At 40.2% G+C, this 15,704-nt stretch overlaps 1 protein-coding gene across 2 annotated transcripts; it reads right to left on the minus strand.

The window, feature by feature from the left end:
- Positions 1–4,137: 4,137 nt before the first annotated feature.
- LOC101994867 (cathepsin J-like) lies at positions 4,138–7,861 on the minus strand. 2 transcript variants are annotated; one of them, XM_005355314.1, is made up of 7 exons: positions 7,733–7,861; positions 7,314–7,436; positions 7,034–7,177; positions 6,359–6,583; positions 5,761–5,923; positions 5,001–5,118; positions 4,138–4,240 (listed from the first exon to the last, which is right to left on the minus strand). In XM_005355314.1, exons 1-7 carry the CDS (start codon positions 7,859–7,861, stop codon positions 4,138–4,140), a joined length of 1,005 nt encoding a protein of 334 aa, XP_005355371.1. The 2 variants fall into 2 exon arrangements, with proteins under 2 accessions (XP_005355371.1, XP_026638914.1); XM_026783113.1 differs by having other exon boundaries at positions 7,314–7,429; positions 7,729–7,861.
- Positions 7,862–15,704: the final 7,843 nt, after the last annotated feature.

The raw sequence follows: 15,704 nt of genomic DNA on the forward strand, positions 1-15,704 counted from the left end.
CCCATTTATTCAATGTTGCCCTTAATGTCTGTGCTGCTGGGGTTGTACCTAGGAAGCGATCTCCTGTGCCCATCTGTTGTAGGGTACTTCCCACTGTAGAACAATGAAAATGATTCTCTTTTTAATGATTAACAAAGTTAATAAGAAGCCTGAGCTAATGGGCCAATGAGTTTATAACTAATGTAGACCTCTGTTTGATTTCTTTGGGAATTAACAACTGCAGGAATCAGGCAGGACAGAAACCACAGTCAACCACACAGTGGACTATGTTGCCATTAAGCAAGTCACAGCACTCTGCTCACAAACCCCATTCAAGTGCTCAGCCTCATGAAAGAGACAGAGTTCTTGCTGCCAGCATAAACCAGGAGGCTATCATTTCTTATGATGAGTCAATAAGCCTTCTCTTAAAGGAGCCTCAACGTCCCTGCTCACCACCAGCAAATAGAGCCCATCCAAAAAAGAAAATTGTGGCTACCAAGAAGCTGTGTTAATCTCTCTCTCTCTCTCTCTCTCTCTCTCTCTCTCTCTCTCTCTGTGTGTGTGTGTGTGTGTGTGTGTGTGTGTGTCTAGAATTCTGTTCCAAGCTCTCTCAGGTTTTATGTGGATGTAGTAGCTTACATTGGTGTGCCATTCTGTAGGCAGAGACTGTTTGCTTCCTGGCCATCCAGACCCAAAATAACACAGAAACTATATTAATTACAACATTGTTTGGCCAGTAGTTTAAGCATATTTCTAGCTAGCTCTTACATCTTAAATTAATCCATTTCTATTATTCTGTGTATTATTACGAGGCTCATAGTTTACTGGCAAGGTTCCAGGGTGTCTGTCTCCTTGGGCAGCTACATGGCATCTCCCTAACTCCACCTACTCTCTTTATATATTAGATTTCCCACCTGACTATATTGTGCCCTGTGATAGACCCAAAGGAGATTCTTTATTAACCAATGATAATAAAACATACTCACAGTGTACAGAGGGGGATCCCACATCAATCCTACATCTTTTTCTTTCCCATTTCTCCACAATATACTTGCTCATCATCATGGCCTGTGGATATCTTCAGTTAGGCCAGACTGTGAGGACCAGGTTGCCCCATGAGTGTCTTTTTTTTTCCCTGAGCCACCTGACATCAGGCAGACCTGTGGACGCCTTCATGCAGGCCAGGTCATGAGAACTCAGGCTGCCCTATGGGTATCTTTCACCCATGGTAAGTTGATTCTCAATTTGCTGAGAAGCCACCATACAAGAACATGATGGGAATACCGACTGAAACAGCTTACCCAAGCTAATGGAAGCCTACCAGCTCTGTTCTGACAGTGAGGGAACCAGCATAGAACCACACTAGGCCCTCTGAATGTAGGTGACAGTTGTGTGGCTGGGGAAGACTGGGGGCCACTGACAGTGAAACCAGAATTTATCTCTACTGCTTATTCTGGCTTTTTGGAACCCATTCTCTATCTGGTGGGATACCTTGTTCAGCCTAGATATAGTGGGGAAGACCTTGGTCCTGCCTTAAAGCAATGTGCTAGACTTTGTTGACTCCCCATTAGAAGCTTTACCCCCTCTGAGTGAATGGGGGCTGGGATGGGGGGAAGGTGGAGGGATCAGGAGAAGGGGAGGGAGTGGAAACTGGATTTGGCATGTAAAATTAGAAAAGATAGTTTTTCTAAAATTAATTTAAAAAAGACAGAGATGAGTTTCTGATTTTTGCTGCTGAGGTTATTATTGTTGAATCTGGACCTGATTTGTTACCAGGATAATACCGGTTTCATAAATATTTTGACAATTAAGAAGCTAAGGGTTTGAATTTGAGAGGGAGTGAATGGGTGAAGGACATGGGAGTTGAAGGAGCAAAGGGAAGGGAATAAGTGATGTAATTATATTCAATTTTAAAAAAGAAAAAAATAAAAAGTTTTCATTGTAGTAATGAATAATATTAGCATTCTCTAAAGTGCTTGTCAAGTCTGCAGTGAGTCCATCTGGTCTTAGGTGTTTGTGTGGGGTCATAGACTAGACTTTCATTAGATGTTTATTGCTGCTTCATCCTCATTGCTAGCTCTGTTTAATCATTCATATCTTCTTGATTTAGGTTTGGCTTACGTCTTGATATTCATTTTTTTGTATTTTTCCATTTAATAAAATAGAGATTTTAAAAATATGTGCTTATGATTGTTCTGGGTTTTATATATCTGCTGAAATGTCTCCTTTTCTGTTTCCAATTTTATTAATTTGAGTCTTCTCTCATTCTATTTAATTTAACTAAAGATTTACCAAATTTATTTTTAAAAGAATGAACTTTGGATTCACTGATTTTTCATATTTTAAAAGTTCCTGTTTAAAGATTATCTTTCTATACATGTATGTAATGTGTTTTGATCAAATTGCCTCAACCATTTCTTCCTTTCCCATCCTTCCACATCTTCCTTAGTTCCTTTTCTTCCAAACTTCATCTGTTATACTTAATTTTTAAAGGTTTCTATTACCCACTGGGTTCACTTATTGCATGTGGAGTGTAGATAGCCTCTCAGAGCTCACTTCTCTGAACAAATGTGATTCCCCCTTTCCACATAAACCATCAATGGTCAATAGCTACTTGGATAGGGGTGGAAATTTATTGGAGCCTCTCCCATCCACATTGGGATCTTGGCTGGCTGGATCTTCTGCAAGTCTTATGCAACAATAAAACTTCACTATTTTTACTCAAGATAAAAAGACCAGATGTTTAGAAGAAGAGAGTTAAATAGGGCCTGAAAAAGATTCACTGAAACTTTGGGAGTAAAGGGGAAGGGAAGACAAGGATAAGGTGGATGATGTTTGGTAAATCCAAGCAAAGGGAGAGTACTCTAGCCACCTGTACTGCTACAGTCTAGCACAAGTCACTAGAAACTTCCAGATGTCTACAGGAAGGTTTTGAAGACACATAAAATACTTTGAGTATACTCTGAGTATGCCTCAACAGCAATTACACTGATTGTGTCAATTCACTGCATATTGTAGATGTAAAATGAACAATATGTATTCCCAAAAGGACAAATACTTTGCCTCAGTTATATAAAAGGTTTAAATGAAATTCAAAAGCAAAACAATTTAGAAAACACATTTGCCCCTACAACTTTTAATTAAGTTTAATTCCAATAAAGGGTTAAGGAAGACACTGGCTTTGAGAAACTGGGATAAATCTGCATAGGCCAGTGTTTCACTGTCCACTGGGGTATAGGGTAAGAATAGCACTCACTGTTTGAGACCTGTATACAAAGTTGTATATAAATATATGTGAATATACATACGTACAGACATACATACACTATTTTTCCATACTTGCATGGCTATGGTAAAGTTCAGTGCATCAGGTAATAAGCTCAGTAACCCGTAATAGAATAGGGCAATGTCTGTGATGGACTGTATTGAAACACCTCTCTTGTTACTCTTGTATGTTGAAGAACTGAAGATTCTGGAAGTGTCACCTGAACCACAATCCCGTAAGTGCAGGCGTGGTGACCTTAATGTCTCTGGCACAGTAACTGGGAATCTAGTACAGGGTTGAGGTGCTGGACAAGGGAGAGTCACAGCTCCATTCAATTCAGTCGGGCAGTACATTGTGCCATCACACTTCACAGAGAACCGAATGGTAAATTAATGTTGGTTAAAAATATCAAATCCAGAAATGTTTATAAAGTCTTTTGGAAAATGGTTGCTGGTGTATAAAACCCTGTGAGCAGACCATAACCCAAATGGAATGAAGGCCATCACAAAAGAGCCATTTTCTCTTTCTCCTAGAATGCCACCAGCACACTCAATGTTGTCATCTAGATAAATTCCATGTTTGATCACAAAAAGGAAATCATTTCACAAAACAGAGAGATGCTAGAAACTATATTTGAATTTATTATTTTTAAAGACACCATTTGCATAACCATTAAAAGTGAAAGTCAAGTTGCTGCAAGTGTCATAAAGACCCATCAGGTACAATAGTTGCCCTTTTGAGATAGAGTGAGCAGGTTCCAGAATTCACAGTGCAATGGACCTCTTCAGGAACTCAACTGTTGAACACATTCAGCGAAGGCTGGTCACTGGGAAGTGGAAAGCACTCCATTGAATGCTGTCTCTGCCAAGTCCTCCCTTGTGGCCACCAGGAGTTCAGAAGATATTGGGGAAGCTGGCTTGTGAAGCAATTGAACAGTGGTTGTTGCGATCTTTGGAAATCTTCATATAGCCATTTATGCCCCAATTATCTCCCCAGCTGGAAGGAAACACATGTTTCATTTATCAATGCATGATTGATTTCTTATAGTAACTGACAAGAGGCCAAGCTAACAGAAGGATCAGGAAAAGTTGAGGGTCTACCCCTGAGTACCAAGAGGCACCTCGTACAGGACTGGGAAGACAGCAGCAGAGGAAGGGTAGCTCAAGCCTAATAAATGTGTCTGATTTTAGAAAAAAACAATGACACAAAATAACACTGATACCCAAAAAACCACTGATGGTACAGAAATGTTATGATAAAACATTATGAGTAGGTTGTTTATGGTATAAGGGAGTTCAGAGGTTAAGGACTGGAGGTCAAAGAACAGAACCATTGAACACTGTAGTGTCTCAATAGCAAGTTCTCAGGACATGGACACAGGACATACTAGAACGAGTGGCTATCCAGACTAGACAGTGAACTCCTTGATCAATGAGGGGCACGGACTCAGTGTGGAACTTGGATAGTGATTGAGAAAGAACTGATGCTGGCATCAGGCCTCTACACATGTGCATAAACAGGTGCTCTTAGACATGCAAGCATGCATGTACATATACCTCACATACGTACATAGTAAAATAAAACAGATTTTGTTTGACTTAAGTGGGACAAAGTTTTCTAGGTTGTGTACTTAAACATTGACTTCAAGAGATAATCCCTTTGGGACTCTTTTGGAAGGGCACCTAGTGCTCTTAATCACTGAATTGTCTCTCCAATACTAGAATTTCAAATATAGATTTTTTATGGCAATTTATACCTGTTCTTGATTACCCAGTACTTTTCACCATCTGTTTCATTTCCCTCAACTCCATAGCCAACCACCAGAACTCCATGATTCGTTACATAACTGCTGCAGTTTGGCTCGTGATAAATGCCTGAGAAAAAACACAGAAGCTGATGTGAGATGCACAGGACACCTGACAGTGACCACAGCCACCAACAATAGGGAGGCATTTTCAAAGACCCCAGGAATGATGTAAACTACAGACAGACATGGGTTGACTGAATTGTTACTGAGAATACATACTACATACATATATACAGATATATGTAAATATGCATATATACTATATATATAGCTTTACAGAAAACTAAAAAAAAACAAAATAAGCACAGATTTTTGATAAACAATTGCCTAGGTGCCTATAAGATGGCTAATTATAATCTTTAATTTCTATGCTAGAAGCTCATGTAAATTAAAACTCACTGAATAGAAATTACTTAAATCAAGAGGCTTATTAATAATTTGATTTCAGAAAGACAGTCTCCACAGAAACCTAAAACACTCACCAAATTGAGGTTAGTTTAAAAATAGCTAAATGATTTTTTTTTGAAATATGATGCACTTCCTTGCATGAAAGGGGCCTATCTGCTGAGGATGGAGCTCAGTATTATTGTGTGGGGAGGAAAGATTAAAAACCCAAAGTCACACACAATTTTCTAGATCAACAGCCTTTTATGAACCTGGCATGGCCATGTCACATTTCTTTTTCTTATCTAGAGGGAACTACGCTTACCTCCACTGTAGAACCTGAAAGAATCATGGGAAGCATCAATTGCAGCAGAGACGGGTCCTATAGACGCTACAGCCACCAGTAGGTATATTTCTTGTGGTGGGAGGGTCACAGGTTCTGTGATATAAGCTTTAGAATTCTCAGGATTGTACCTGCAGGGTCCTTCCTTAAAAGATAAAGGGTAAGAGACTAAGTTATTTTCACACACCTTCTAAGGAACATGCATCAGAACACAACTCTGCACTTTGCGACTGAGCATCCCCATGTCTGGACTGTTATAAATCATCCCAGGAATGAAATCCTACTGGGAGATTTGGAACTGAAAATCAGCTACCATATCTTTAATAACACCTCATAGGTCTTTATGTCTGTAAGAAATCTCCATTACATGTGGAAGAGTTTGCATACTCTCTGTGTGCATAGCACAGGAACAGCTACATGGAAACCATCACATTAGAAAGAACTGATGTTCTCATGAGACCGCTGCTGGTGTACACTGAGTCTACCTTCCAACGTGAGTTCTGAAGACCATGGATTATTTCTGCAATTGTCCCTTGTCTGAAGCTGGCTGAAATGATAGTGGTATAAAAAGTCCACTTACTCTTCCCTCGTATGGATAGGTTGCCTCAGCCTCGAGACCTTTATTTTGGAGAACATACTGGAAGGCTTTGTATGCAGTACCATCTTTGCAGCCATCATTGCCTTGAGGTTTAGAACAGTCCAGTAGGTTCTGCACACTTAGAGGGGTCAGGTTGCCAGTTCTCCAGAACATCTGTCCTTCTATGGCACCAGCTGCAGCAAAAGCCCAGCAAGAACCGCAGTTACCCTGAACAGGGAAGTGAAATTGTCAATACACAAAGACCAACCCCGGCAATGACATAGACAGGTAATATATTATGAAAATGATGTACTAGTAATTGATAGATGCCTATGGAGGGATGGTACTCTCCTAAAGAACATGACTGCTTGTAGCTAACACATGTCCTGGTCGATGGCCATACACACATGGACATTTGAGCAAAACCTACTGGTTTTATGGGTTATCAACAACAACAAAAGAAGAAATAAATTCCAGAAACAGACACAGTAGAGGACAATAGTTGTAAAAAGAGTGTGTGTGGTGAATTTCTAGGATAAATAACTGTTGTATAAGTGTATGAAGCTTTCATAAAAGAAAGAACAAACTGCACATCGCCCCACATTTAATATACACACAGACATCAAGTATTTTGTCTTAAAAGTGGTTTAAGAATATGGGCATGGGCTGCTGTCTTACCTGGTTCCGTACAGGAGTCACATAGCCTTCCTTTCTCCAGTCCTTAAATTTGGGGAAGTCTCTAAGACCTCCTTGGTCAGTGTCTTCATACATGGCAGCTGGAACTGGAATATCAGTCATCATTTTTCTGTATTCTTTATGGGTCTTCAAGGAAAATAGCAATAATAAAAAACAAAGCAAAAACAAACAAGCGAAACAACACATGAAAAAATGAAACAAAAAAGACCCCATGTAAAGAACTGAAGAAAACACAGTGGGCAGCAATGCATGTCACACTCACCATGTCACCAAAGGCGTTCATTTCCATGGTGAAGCCATTCTTCCCCAGGCCATTCTCCCCATTATGCATTTTGATCATCTTCATATTTTCTTCCCATACTGCTCTCTTCTGTCCTTCTTCTTCCTAGAAGTGAGCATAATTAATGACATTTCTTTATAACTAAACTCTGGAAAAATCTGACAAGTGGACTTGCTGTTGTAGGTGAACAGAGGTCAATGAGAGGGTACTACAGACACAACAGTCACACATTCGGCACATATGGAGGAAAAGAGAATTTGGCCACCCTGTGCTCATAAGAATTGTGATTATATAATTTTTCAGGGAAGGATGAGGTCTATGACCTCTAATGTGCCTAGACACTTTCAACAGCAATGTCAATTCATCCTGGGGTTCTTCTGGACAATTTCCAGTTTACCAACCAGACTACTGTATGATTTTTCATATTTCATCTTCCATTCTTCCCATTCATCATCCAAACTGGAACCAAGCGCTGGAGCAGCTGAGGCCACTCCCAAGCATAAGATTGTCAGGAATATAGCTGGAGTCATGTCCCTAAGACCTGGAGTGGGAAAACAAATGAATATGTGAGCACACCAACATTTTTTAAAAGTCTTCTTACTCCTTCCTGAGAAATATCTGTGATCAATAATATTCTTTGATCCATTCTTTCAAATAATTTTTGAAAGGTTGTTGAAAGTGCTTAGGGTAATGTATGAAATAAATTAACCACTTGTAGTAATTAGAACCAATGCAAAATGAAGAGTCCAGAATTCTAGCAATAAAAACTTCAGGTGTACTATATCTCATTATGTAAGAAAGATATTTATGCACACTGAGGACCAGAAGCAAAAAACAATCGTATACTTGGTATATCATTGACATAAGATTTATACCGAGCAAAACTTGTATTATGTGGTATTGGATCCAATTTTCAAGGTGAACCCAAGAACTGGGACCACATAGCATCATATCCCTTTCTAATACTCATTGGGTACTGGGCTTGCCTTGTACCCTTTCTTCTTGAATGAAAATTTTGTGAAATGTCTTGTATATATATATATGTGGGAAAGGCCAGGCAGTGGTCTTTTAAATTAAAAGTGGCATATACCTTTAATTCCAGCACTCAGGAAGAAGAGCCATGTGGATCTCTGTGAGTTCAAGGCCAGCCTGGTATACAGAGTAAGTTCCAGGACAGCCAGGACTACACAGTGAAACCCTGTCTCAAAAAATCTCCCTTAAATGTGGGAAGAATCATAGGTACTATTCTTTTTATCCTACAATTGGAACCATGCAACCAAACTCCCCACACACTTCCTCAGTGAGAATGGCGTCACAAGAGAAAACTGGAGGAAGCCAGATCCATAAGTGAAGTGAAGTACAGGAACAAACCTATAGTGAGATTTCTGGTTCAGGACTTTCTGGGTCTCTAAGGCAATACCTCCCATAGGACCTGGATGGGGCCATGCATCATTCTATCACATCTGTACAGGTCGAGTGAGAACAATTTACCCAAAGATTATAGGCAAGAAACAATCTCTATCACCCAGGCTACTGGTGTGCGTGGTAACTTCTGGCACTCTCTGTGGACAGACCCAGACTTCTCCTTACGGGGAACCTATACAAACCTGGACCAGGGAGCCAAAAGGCCTGGATTCTTCTATGCCTTTTCCACCCCTTACCCTCCACCTACACACAGCAGGATGCTGAGCCCTAGAATATGTTCTCCTTCTTTGGGTTCTGCCTGATTCTCCATGGAGTTTCTCAAGGCTCCCTTCCAGAATCATTTCCCATTCTGCCTTGGCACAGACAGAGCCTCACCTGTGGTTAATTCTTCTGCTTCAGTCCACCCGCAGACTCAACTCCTCGGAGATCTCTGAGGACCCAGGATCTGACCCAGCAACACCTCACTCAGGCTTTATTCCCAAGTATGTGAACAGTTGGCCCTGCCCCTCAATCATACCCTACACTGATTGGCTGTGTTGATGATTGGATAAGGCCTCCAGGCACTGGGATTTAGGTTCTTCCTGAGATATGATTTCAGCCTGATGCTGGAAGGTTGAGCCTGGGGTGTCTCAGTTGATAGCAGGGATCTGAAATTCTTGATCTTGTCAAAGGAAGTTAGATAGCCATCCTATAGGCCTTGGATCACATCATGTCTGACATATTGCTTGCTGATTGTGCTTCTAGAAAAGCTGTGTGGTGTAGTACTCTCCCAGTTGAGAATGAGAGCCTTTAGTTGCCATCCCTGGTGTGAGGTTAGTTGATGCATTCTGCTTTGTGTTTAGTCCATAGCTATTGTTGGATGCTGTGAGAACACAGACCTTGGGATGCTCTGGCTGTGTGTGTCAGTGTGCAACACAGTTGGATCTCACAAGAATCTTTAGGAGACAGTGACCCGCAATGAGGAAAGTGATGTTCAAGGCTGATCCATAACAGGGAGTATGAAGGAGCGTGCTGTGAGGGGTCTCATGAAACTTGGCTTTTCTCCTGGAGGTTAAATTGAATGGCAATCTAGCAGTGCCATCTTGCGTATCACTCTTCATTGTGGTAACACACAACTGGAAGTTCCTATGTTTACCATTTCCAGGACACATCCTGGTGGCCTTAGGGGCACACACATTGTTTAATAAACACCACAAGAAGATATCCAGAAGGATTTCCTCTTTACAGCAGCTCTGGACACTTAACACTAATCCTCTTCTCTCCCTCCCTCTACCTTAGCACGCACCATTTCTTTTTGTCAGTGTAGATATTCAGCTACTGCTTTTGGATGAATGTATTTCCTCGTAAGAGTCCTGATGAAACGTAGTTTCCATGGCACCAGTATTAAAAGTGGAACCATCAAGAGATATATTACCCCCAAATAATTACCGTCTCATTGTTTTCAAATTCTCAGGTTCAATAATCTCTCATGGTATATATAAAGTCACCATATTTGATCTACCCATTGATTCTTGCATTTGGTGGCTTCCTCAGATCAGGGAAGAAATATATGATACCTGTTTGCTCTGTACTGTACACTACCTAAGAAATTGCTAAACGCAGAACAGATAGTGAAGAATAATTTTTTAGTCACAACATTTAGAGAAATTGAAAAGCACCAGTAAGAGGCATCAGCTCATGCGTTTTACCCACTGTCCTTTGTACTCTGCTTAGCTTCTGCTTATTTCACTTTTCAGACTTCCTTATTTATTTTTTAATTCATTCTCTGTGAGTATCACACAGTATAATTTTTTTATCACAATCTTTCCCACTGCCCAGCTCCACCCAGATCCCTCTTTCTATCTACCAATGCAATTTCATGTTCTTCTTATCACTCAGTGAAAGGGAAGTAAGACCACTAAAAACATAGAGTCTGATTTATGTTGGCCAGCCACTCCTGAGCATGCAGCCTGCCTTAGACTGTGTGTGATCCACCCAGTGCCATGCCATTAGAGAAATCTGATTCTCACTCTCCAATCAGCCATTACTTGTGAACAACTTCTTGACAAGCAGTGGGGCTTTTTGCATATTTTCTTCCCTGCATGCTGGGATTTTGTCTGGTTGAGCTCTAGGTCCTGTGCATGTTGTGACAGTCACTGATGTGTGCTCTAGACTCTAGGACTATCCTGACATCCACTGAAGGCTGTGAACCACTGCCGTAGAGTTGTTATGAAACAACAAGAGGGATATGTGTAAATTGCTCAGGATAGGACGGGTCATTTCAGTGTTGTTCATATTACATCCCTTACCCCCACCAAAACAACGTATCAGGAATAATGTCCATCAATGTTTTAATTTCCTTGACTGTCACGTTCTCACCAATGGGGCCTGCCTCCTCCTGGAGCAGCACCATGATGGTACACATGTCACATCCTCACCAATGGGGCCTGCCTCCTGCTGGAGCAACCCCATGACGGTTTGTATGCACCTTTATCTTCATTACAAATATCTTCATCTTGTCCTCCGCTGATCAGAACAAGACTCCAAGGGTGATTTTCTCTAATCATGATTTTGAGAACACAAAAATCAATAAGAATCAATAAGGTAAGATACAGATTATGAAAATGGACATAGAAGGATTGTGGAGAAAAATATGAGGCATCTTTAAAATTAGTGGAAATATTGTGCATCCAGATATCATCAGTGGAAGTATATAGAGCCTTTCAAATATGACAAAAATCATTGGAATATTCACTCTAAGATGAAAGCTATTATCTCATGAATATCTTGCTATAACATTATAAGCTACCTACATAAAATTAAAATGATGCAATATTTCTTTATATGTATTGATTTTTCCATTGGATTTAATAATTTGAAAACAAAAATACTGAGGCATTTATTAACACCTCTTTTTATATGTAAAATATTTTACTGTATGAATATATATTTCATTTATATAGTCTTTAACTGATATTAATTTGTCATGAATTTAGACTGATATGCACAGTGTCTAGAATATTTGTGCACTTAAAGTCTCCTTAATAATAATTGTCATTTATCCATGCTGTCTAGAGAGCAGGTTAGGTCATATGAGTGATTCTTAAAGAAGCAGCCATACTTGTTTCTATCAGTCCTACTGTAGTCTGTTTTCCCACAGAATGACTGAAAATTCATTTACAACAGGTCTGGCACTTTCATCTATCCACCCATATTTTATATATGTATATCCATTCTCTTCAGAGCATCACTGTGTTTATTCTAGTAAGTGTGATTTGAGTAGGCGTAGACCCACAGATACCAGTTCTGTGTTTCTTATTCATATAAAGGAATTTATAAGGCCCCTTATCTGTGGAGGTCCATGACTTCCTTATTTCCTGTGAAGCGTCAGATATAGTGCCATCCTCATGGGCAGTGTTCTGATAACATTTATAAGGTCTAACTAACTATAAGAATGATGCTGACTGAACACAAAACCCAGAGTGATGATTTTAGAGACCAAGTATAATGGTAGCATAGAGTGTCTTCCTTAATGAGACACTGGTTGCTGCCTCAGTGGGAACTTTCCCCTCATCAATGACAAACAAAATTTCCCATTAGAACTCTAATGAGTTCTCTGAACACAAATACAGGAAACCATTGGCCCTGGAGGTTGATTCTTTGTGTGATGGACTTGAGTGCTTCATTTGGTACTAACTAGTTCCTGTAAACTTGTAGTTGGGACTGTTCATAAGTTTCCTGGCCACCCAGACCCGAATAATCACACTGAAACTATATTAATTACAACACTGTTTGGCCTATTACCTCAGGTTTCTTACTAACTAACTCTTACATCTTAAATTAACCCATTTCTATTAATCTGTGTATTAGCACGAAGTTGTGGCTTACTGGTAAGGGCCTGGCATCTGTCTCCTTTGGCAGCCACATGGTGTCTCTCTGACTCCGCCTATTTTCTTTCTATATCTCTGAATTTCTTACCTGCCTTTACTCTACTAAACCATTGGCCAACAGCTTTTTAAATAACCAATGGTAATAAAACACATTCATAGCATACAGAGGGGAATCCCACCCTGACCCAAATTACACAAAAATCTGAAAATCAAATCAAAACGGAAAAAAATGGAAGTTTCAATGTAAGGATATAAACGCCTAATTCCTCGAGGGTGGATTTTGCATTTCACTGATACTGATTTTTTTAATAGGATTAACTGAGAAATACGAAGAGGTTATTGGGAAGAAAACAAAATAGCAAACAAGGAAGGAAGTTGAATGTGTGAACTTGCCCCTTTCACACCATGTGCTCTCCGGTGGGATCCAAAGTTCTTCCACGGAGCTGGGATTAAACACAAGTGTCCTTGACTTTCTAGTCTTATTGACCTATGGGTGAAATGAATATTCCTTGTCATTAAACAAACTGCTCCACATATATCCCATGTTCCCTCTGCTTCTTCCCTGAGAATTGGGCCAATGCCCACCAACTAAACCTGTCATGTTGGATATCTAGTAAGGATTCTCTATCAGGCCTTGGTAACACACCTGCTCTTCATTACAGATTCCTGTATTTTTTAAATATATTTTTCAATTCAATGATATTTTTTCCATATGTCTTGTAGATCCTGTAAATACTGGGTAGAAAGACGGCTTATCCTGTTCTCTCTGTGTCTGAGACACCCCAGTCCTTCTGACCTTCACTATTATTCATCAGCGATAAGGGAGACATGTGCATCTGTCTTTTCTGAGGCTAGAAGCAGGTTGGTAACACTCTGTAATATCAGGTTGGCTACTTATATTAGCACACTCACCTTTTAAAGACACTCATGAACGAACAACTGATGTCACTGAGCAGGAAGAAATGACAGGAATTCCTTCCTCCCCTGCACCAGTAGAAGCTTTTCACAGCAAAGCTCACAAAGCTCTAGCTAGCTAAGCATAGATGACTAACTTCATGCTACAGTATGAATTGCCTTGTTGATCTCTAAAAACATCTGCTCTTTATTTTGCTACCTTCCAAATGTATAGATCCATTTTTTCAAACTTTAGCATATACAACTAAGACCCTTTTTGGCAGAATCTATTACCTGTGGGGACAAAATGGCCAGAATACATACATATACTTGAGTGACCTCGAATCAGGCAGTTACAGCGAACCCTAGCTTGGAAAGATGTACAGAAGAACATCCATCACTGTGTGTCCCAGTGACAGTTGTTTCTGAACTTGAGTCAGATGCTCTCTGAGCCCTAAGAGATAGATAGAATCAGAGGGAAAGAGCTGGTCAACAGGAAAGGAAGCCTTGGGCCAAAATAGTCTAATCCTGTGTCACATCTACCCAAGGGCCTCCTGATAGACGTAAGGAGAACCTATACTCTCTTTCTCTGTTTTGTCTCTAACTTCCTTACACTCTTTCACTTCTATATCTTCCTTGTTGAAATGTACTTTGTCAGTTAAGAACCAGAGAAAAGTAACTCAGCAGAGAAATGCCTCCGTGTAATATTTGTCCTTGAATAAGCCACAAGGAACATCCTCCAGCTATTAAAATTGTGACAAGGCTTCATTCATGGGTAGCTCCTGCCTTAGATAAATCCTGAATTTATCTAATCTGAATTTCTGACCACCAGGATACATTTCACCTGTAAGGGCCAAAGAATCTGTTTCTTGGCACCAAGGACAATGCTCAGGCACCAAAACGACCCATCTTTCTGCAGAGTGCTGGAGCATATGGACTGTAAGACATTAGGCATTTAGGATGTCCACACAGGATTTGTCTTTTGAATATATTCAGTACATTCATACAAATGTTACATGTAATACAATACCAATATAAATGGTAAACAGATATTTCACCAAGCAGGAAACACCTCCTGCTGTTGGGTTCTACGGGAGGAAAATCCTCAACGAGGATACTTTTAACGATTTCAGGCTTGACCCACCTGTGCTGTGAAGTTCTTCTGTGACAGCCTGAGGGTGGCACTGACAGAGGTCTGGGAGATCCTTCTGAGCTTAGTCATTGGCTGTGGATGACAGGAAGTCTCCGTAGGCCTAACTACAATCTGAAAGTCAGTGGTCACTGAGGTCAGGGCCCTGCGTGGAATCTTTAGTCCTCTATAAAATGGGCATCAACACCCAGTCTAGAGAATTCATGTCTTTGGAGGACAGTAGTATCATCCTGCACCCATTCCCATAGTTCCATTATTTTTTATCCTTTCATTGGGCTGTAGCTTTGTACTATCAGGGCTCACAGCTGGGGCTGCCTTCCTAGCACATAGCACCAGCTTGGATTTAGCTCATTAGCATATCTCAGATATATCCTGGGCTAGGCTCATATCTGAGCTGCCTAGTGGCCTGCCTGTAGCTTGCTCATGATGCCTAGCTCTTACCAGAGTTACTGGTGCCAGACTTTGATCTCACATGCATTACATCATTCCTACTGACACAACATGGTTTACAAATTACCCAATTTTTCTTCCTTACACGTGTGGAATCTAAAGTTACAGACATACGGTATGGTGTGTTTCTTCCTACACACAATATTCACACTGTGTTGTCATCTTTTCCCTCATGGCTTCATACACTGGCAGACCTAGGAGAATTACAGCAATGAACATTTGTGTCTTACTCTGAACTTGCACAAAATTAATAGAATACACCAAACTGTACTTTAAGCTCTGAGCACACAATGGCTCGTGAGGGAAAAGCTTTCAAATGCCACAACAATCCTCCAAAACATTACAATCAGAGCTATCATACCAACACCCATTTTTTCGCAATACCAATTTTAGTTCTATTGTATCTTTTGTTGCTATGCGAGACATCATGACTACAAGAAAATTAGAATAATAAAAGCTTTATTTCACAAGTTATAGATCACCATTGAGAGAAACCAAGGCATTGAATTCATGATGTATGTCTGACATAGAAACAATGGTCAAATGTCAAATACTGACATATTCCCAGTCACACATTCAGCCAAC

Source organism: Microtus ochrogaster, chromosome 16, assembly GCF_000317375.1.
Source record: "Microtus ochrogaster isolate Prairie Vole_2 chromosome 16, MicOch1.0, whole genome shotgun sequence".
NCBI lineage: Eukaryota > Metazoa > Chordata > Mammalia > Rodentia > Cricetidae > Microtus > Microtus ochrogaster.

Bases quoted from the DNA above. Each gene is read 5' to 3' on its own strand.
- LOC101994867 (XM_005355314.1), bottom strand. From the start codon at position 7,861: ATGACTCCAGCTATATTCCTGACAATCTTATGCTTGGGAGTGGCCTCA. The intron at 6,584-7,033 runs GTAAGACAGCAG...TTCCCTGTTCAG, and splicing joins TGACTCCTGTACGGAACCAG to GGTAACTGCGGTTCTTGCTG. The intron at 5,119-5,760 runs GTAAGCGTAGTT...GTTTTTTCTCAG, and splicing joins TTTCAGGTTCTACAGTGGAG to GCATTTATCACGAGCCAAAC.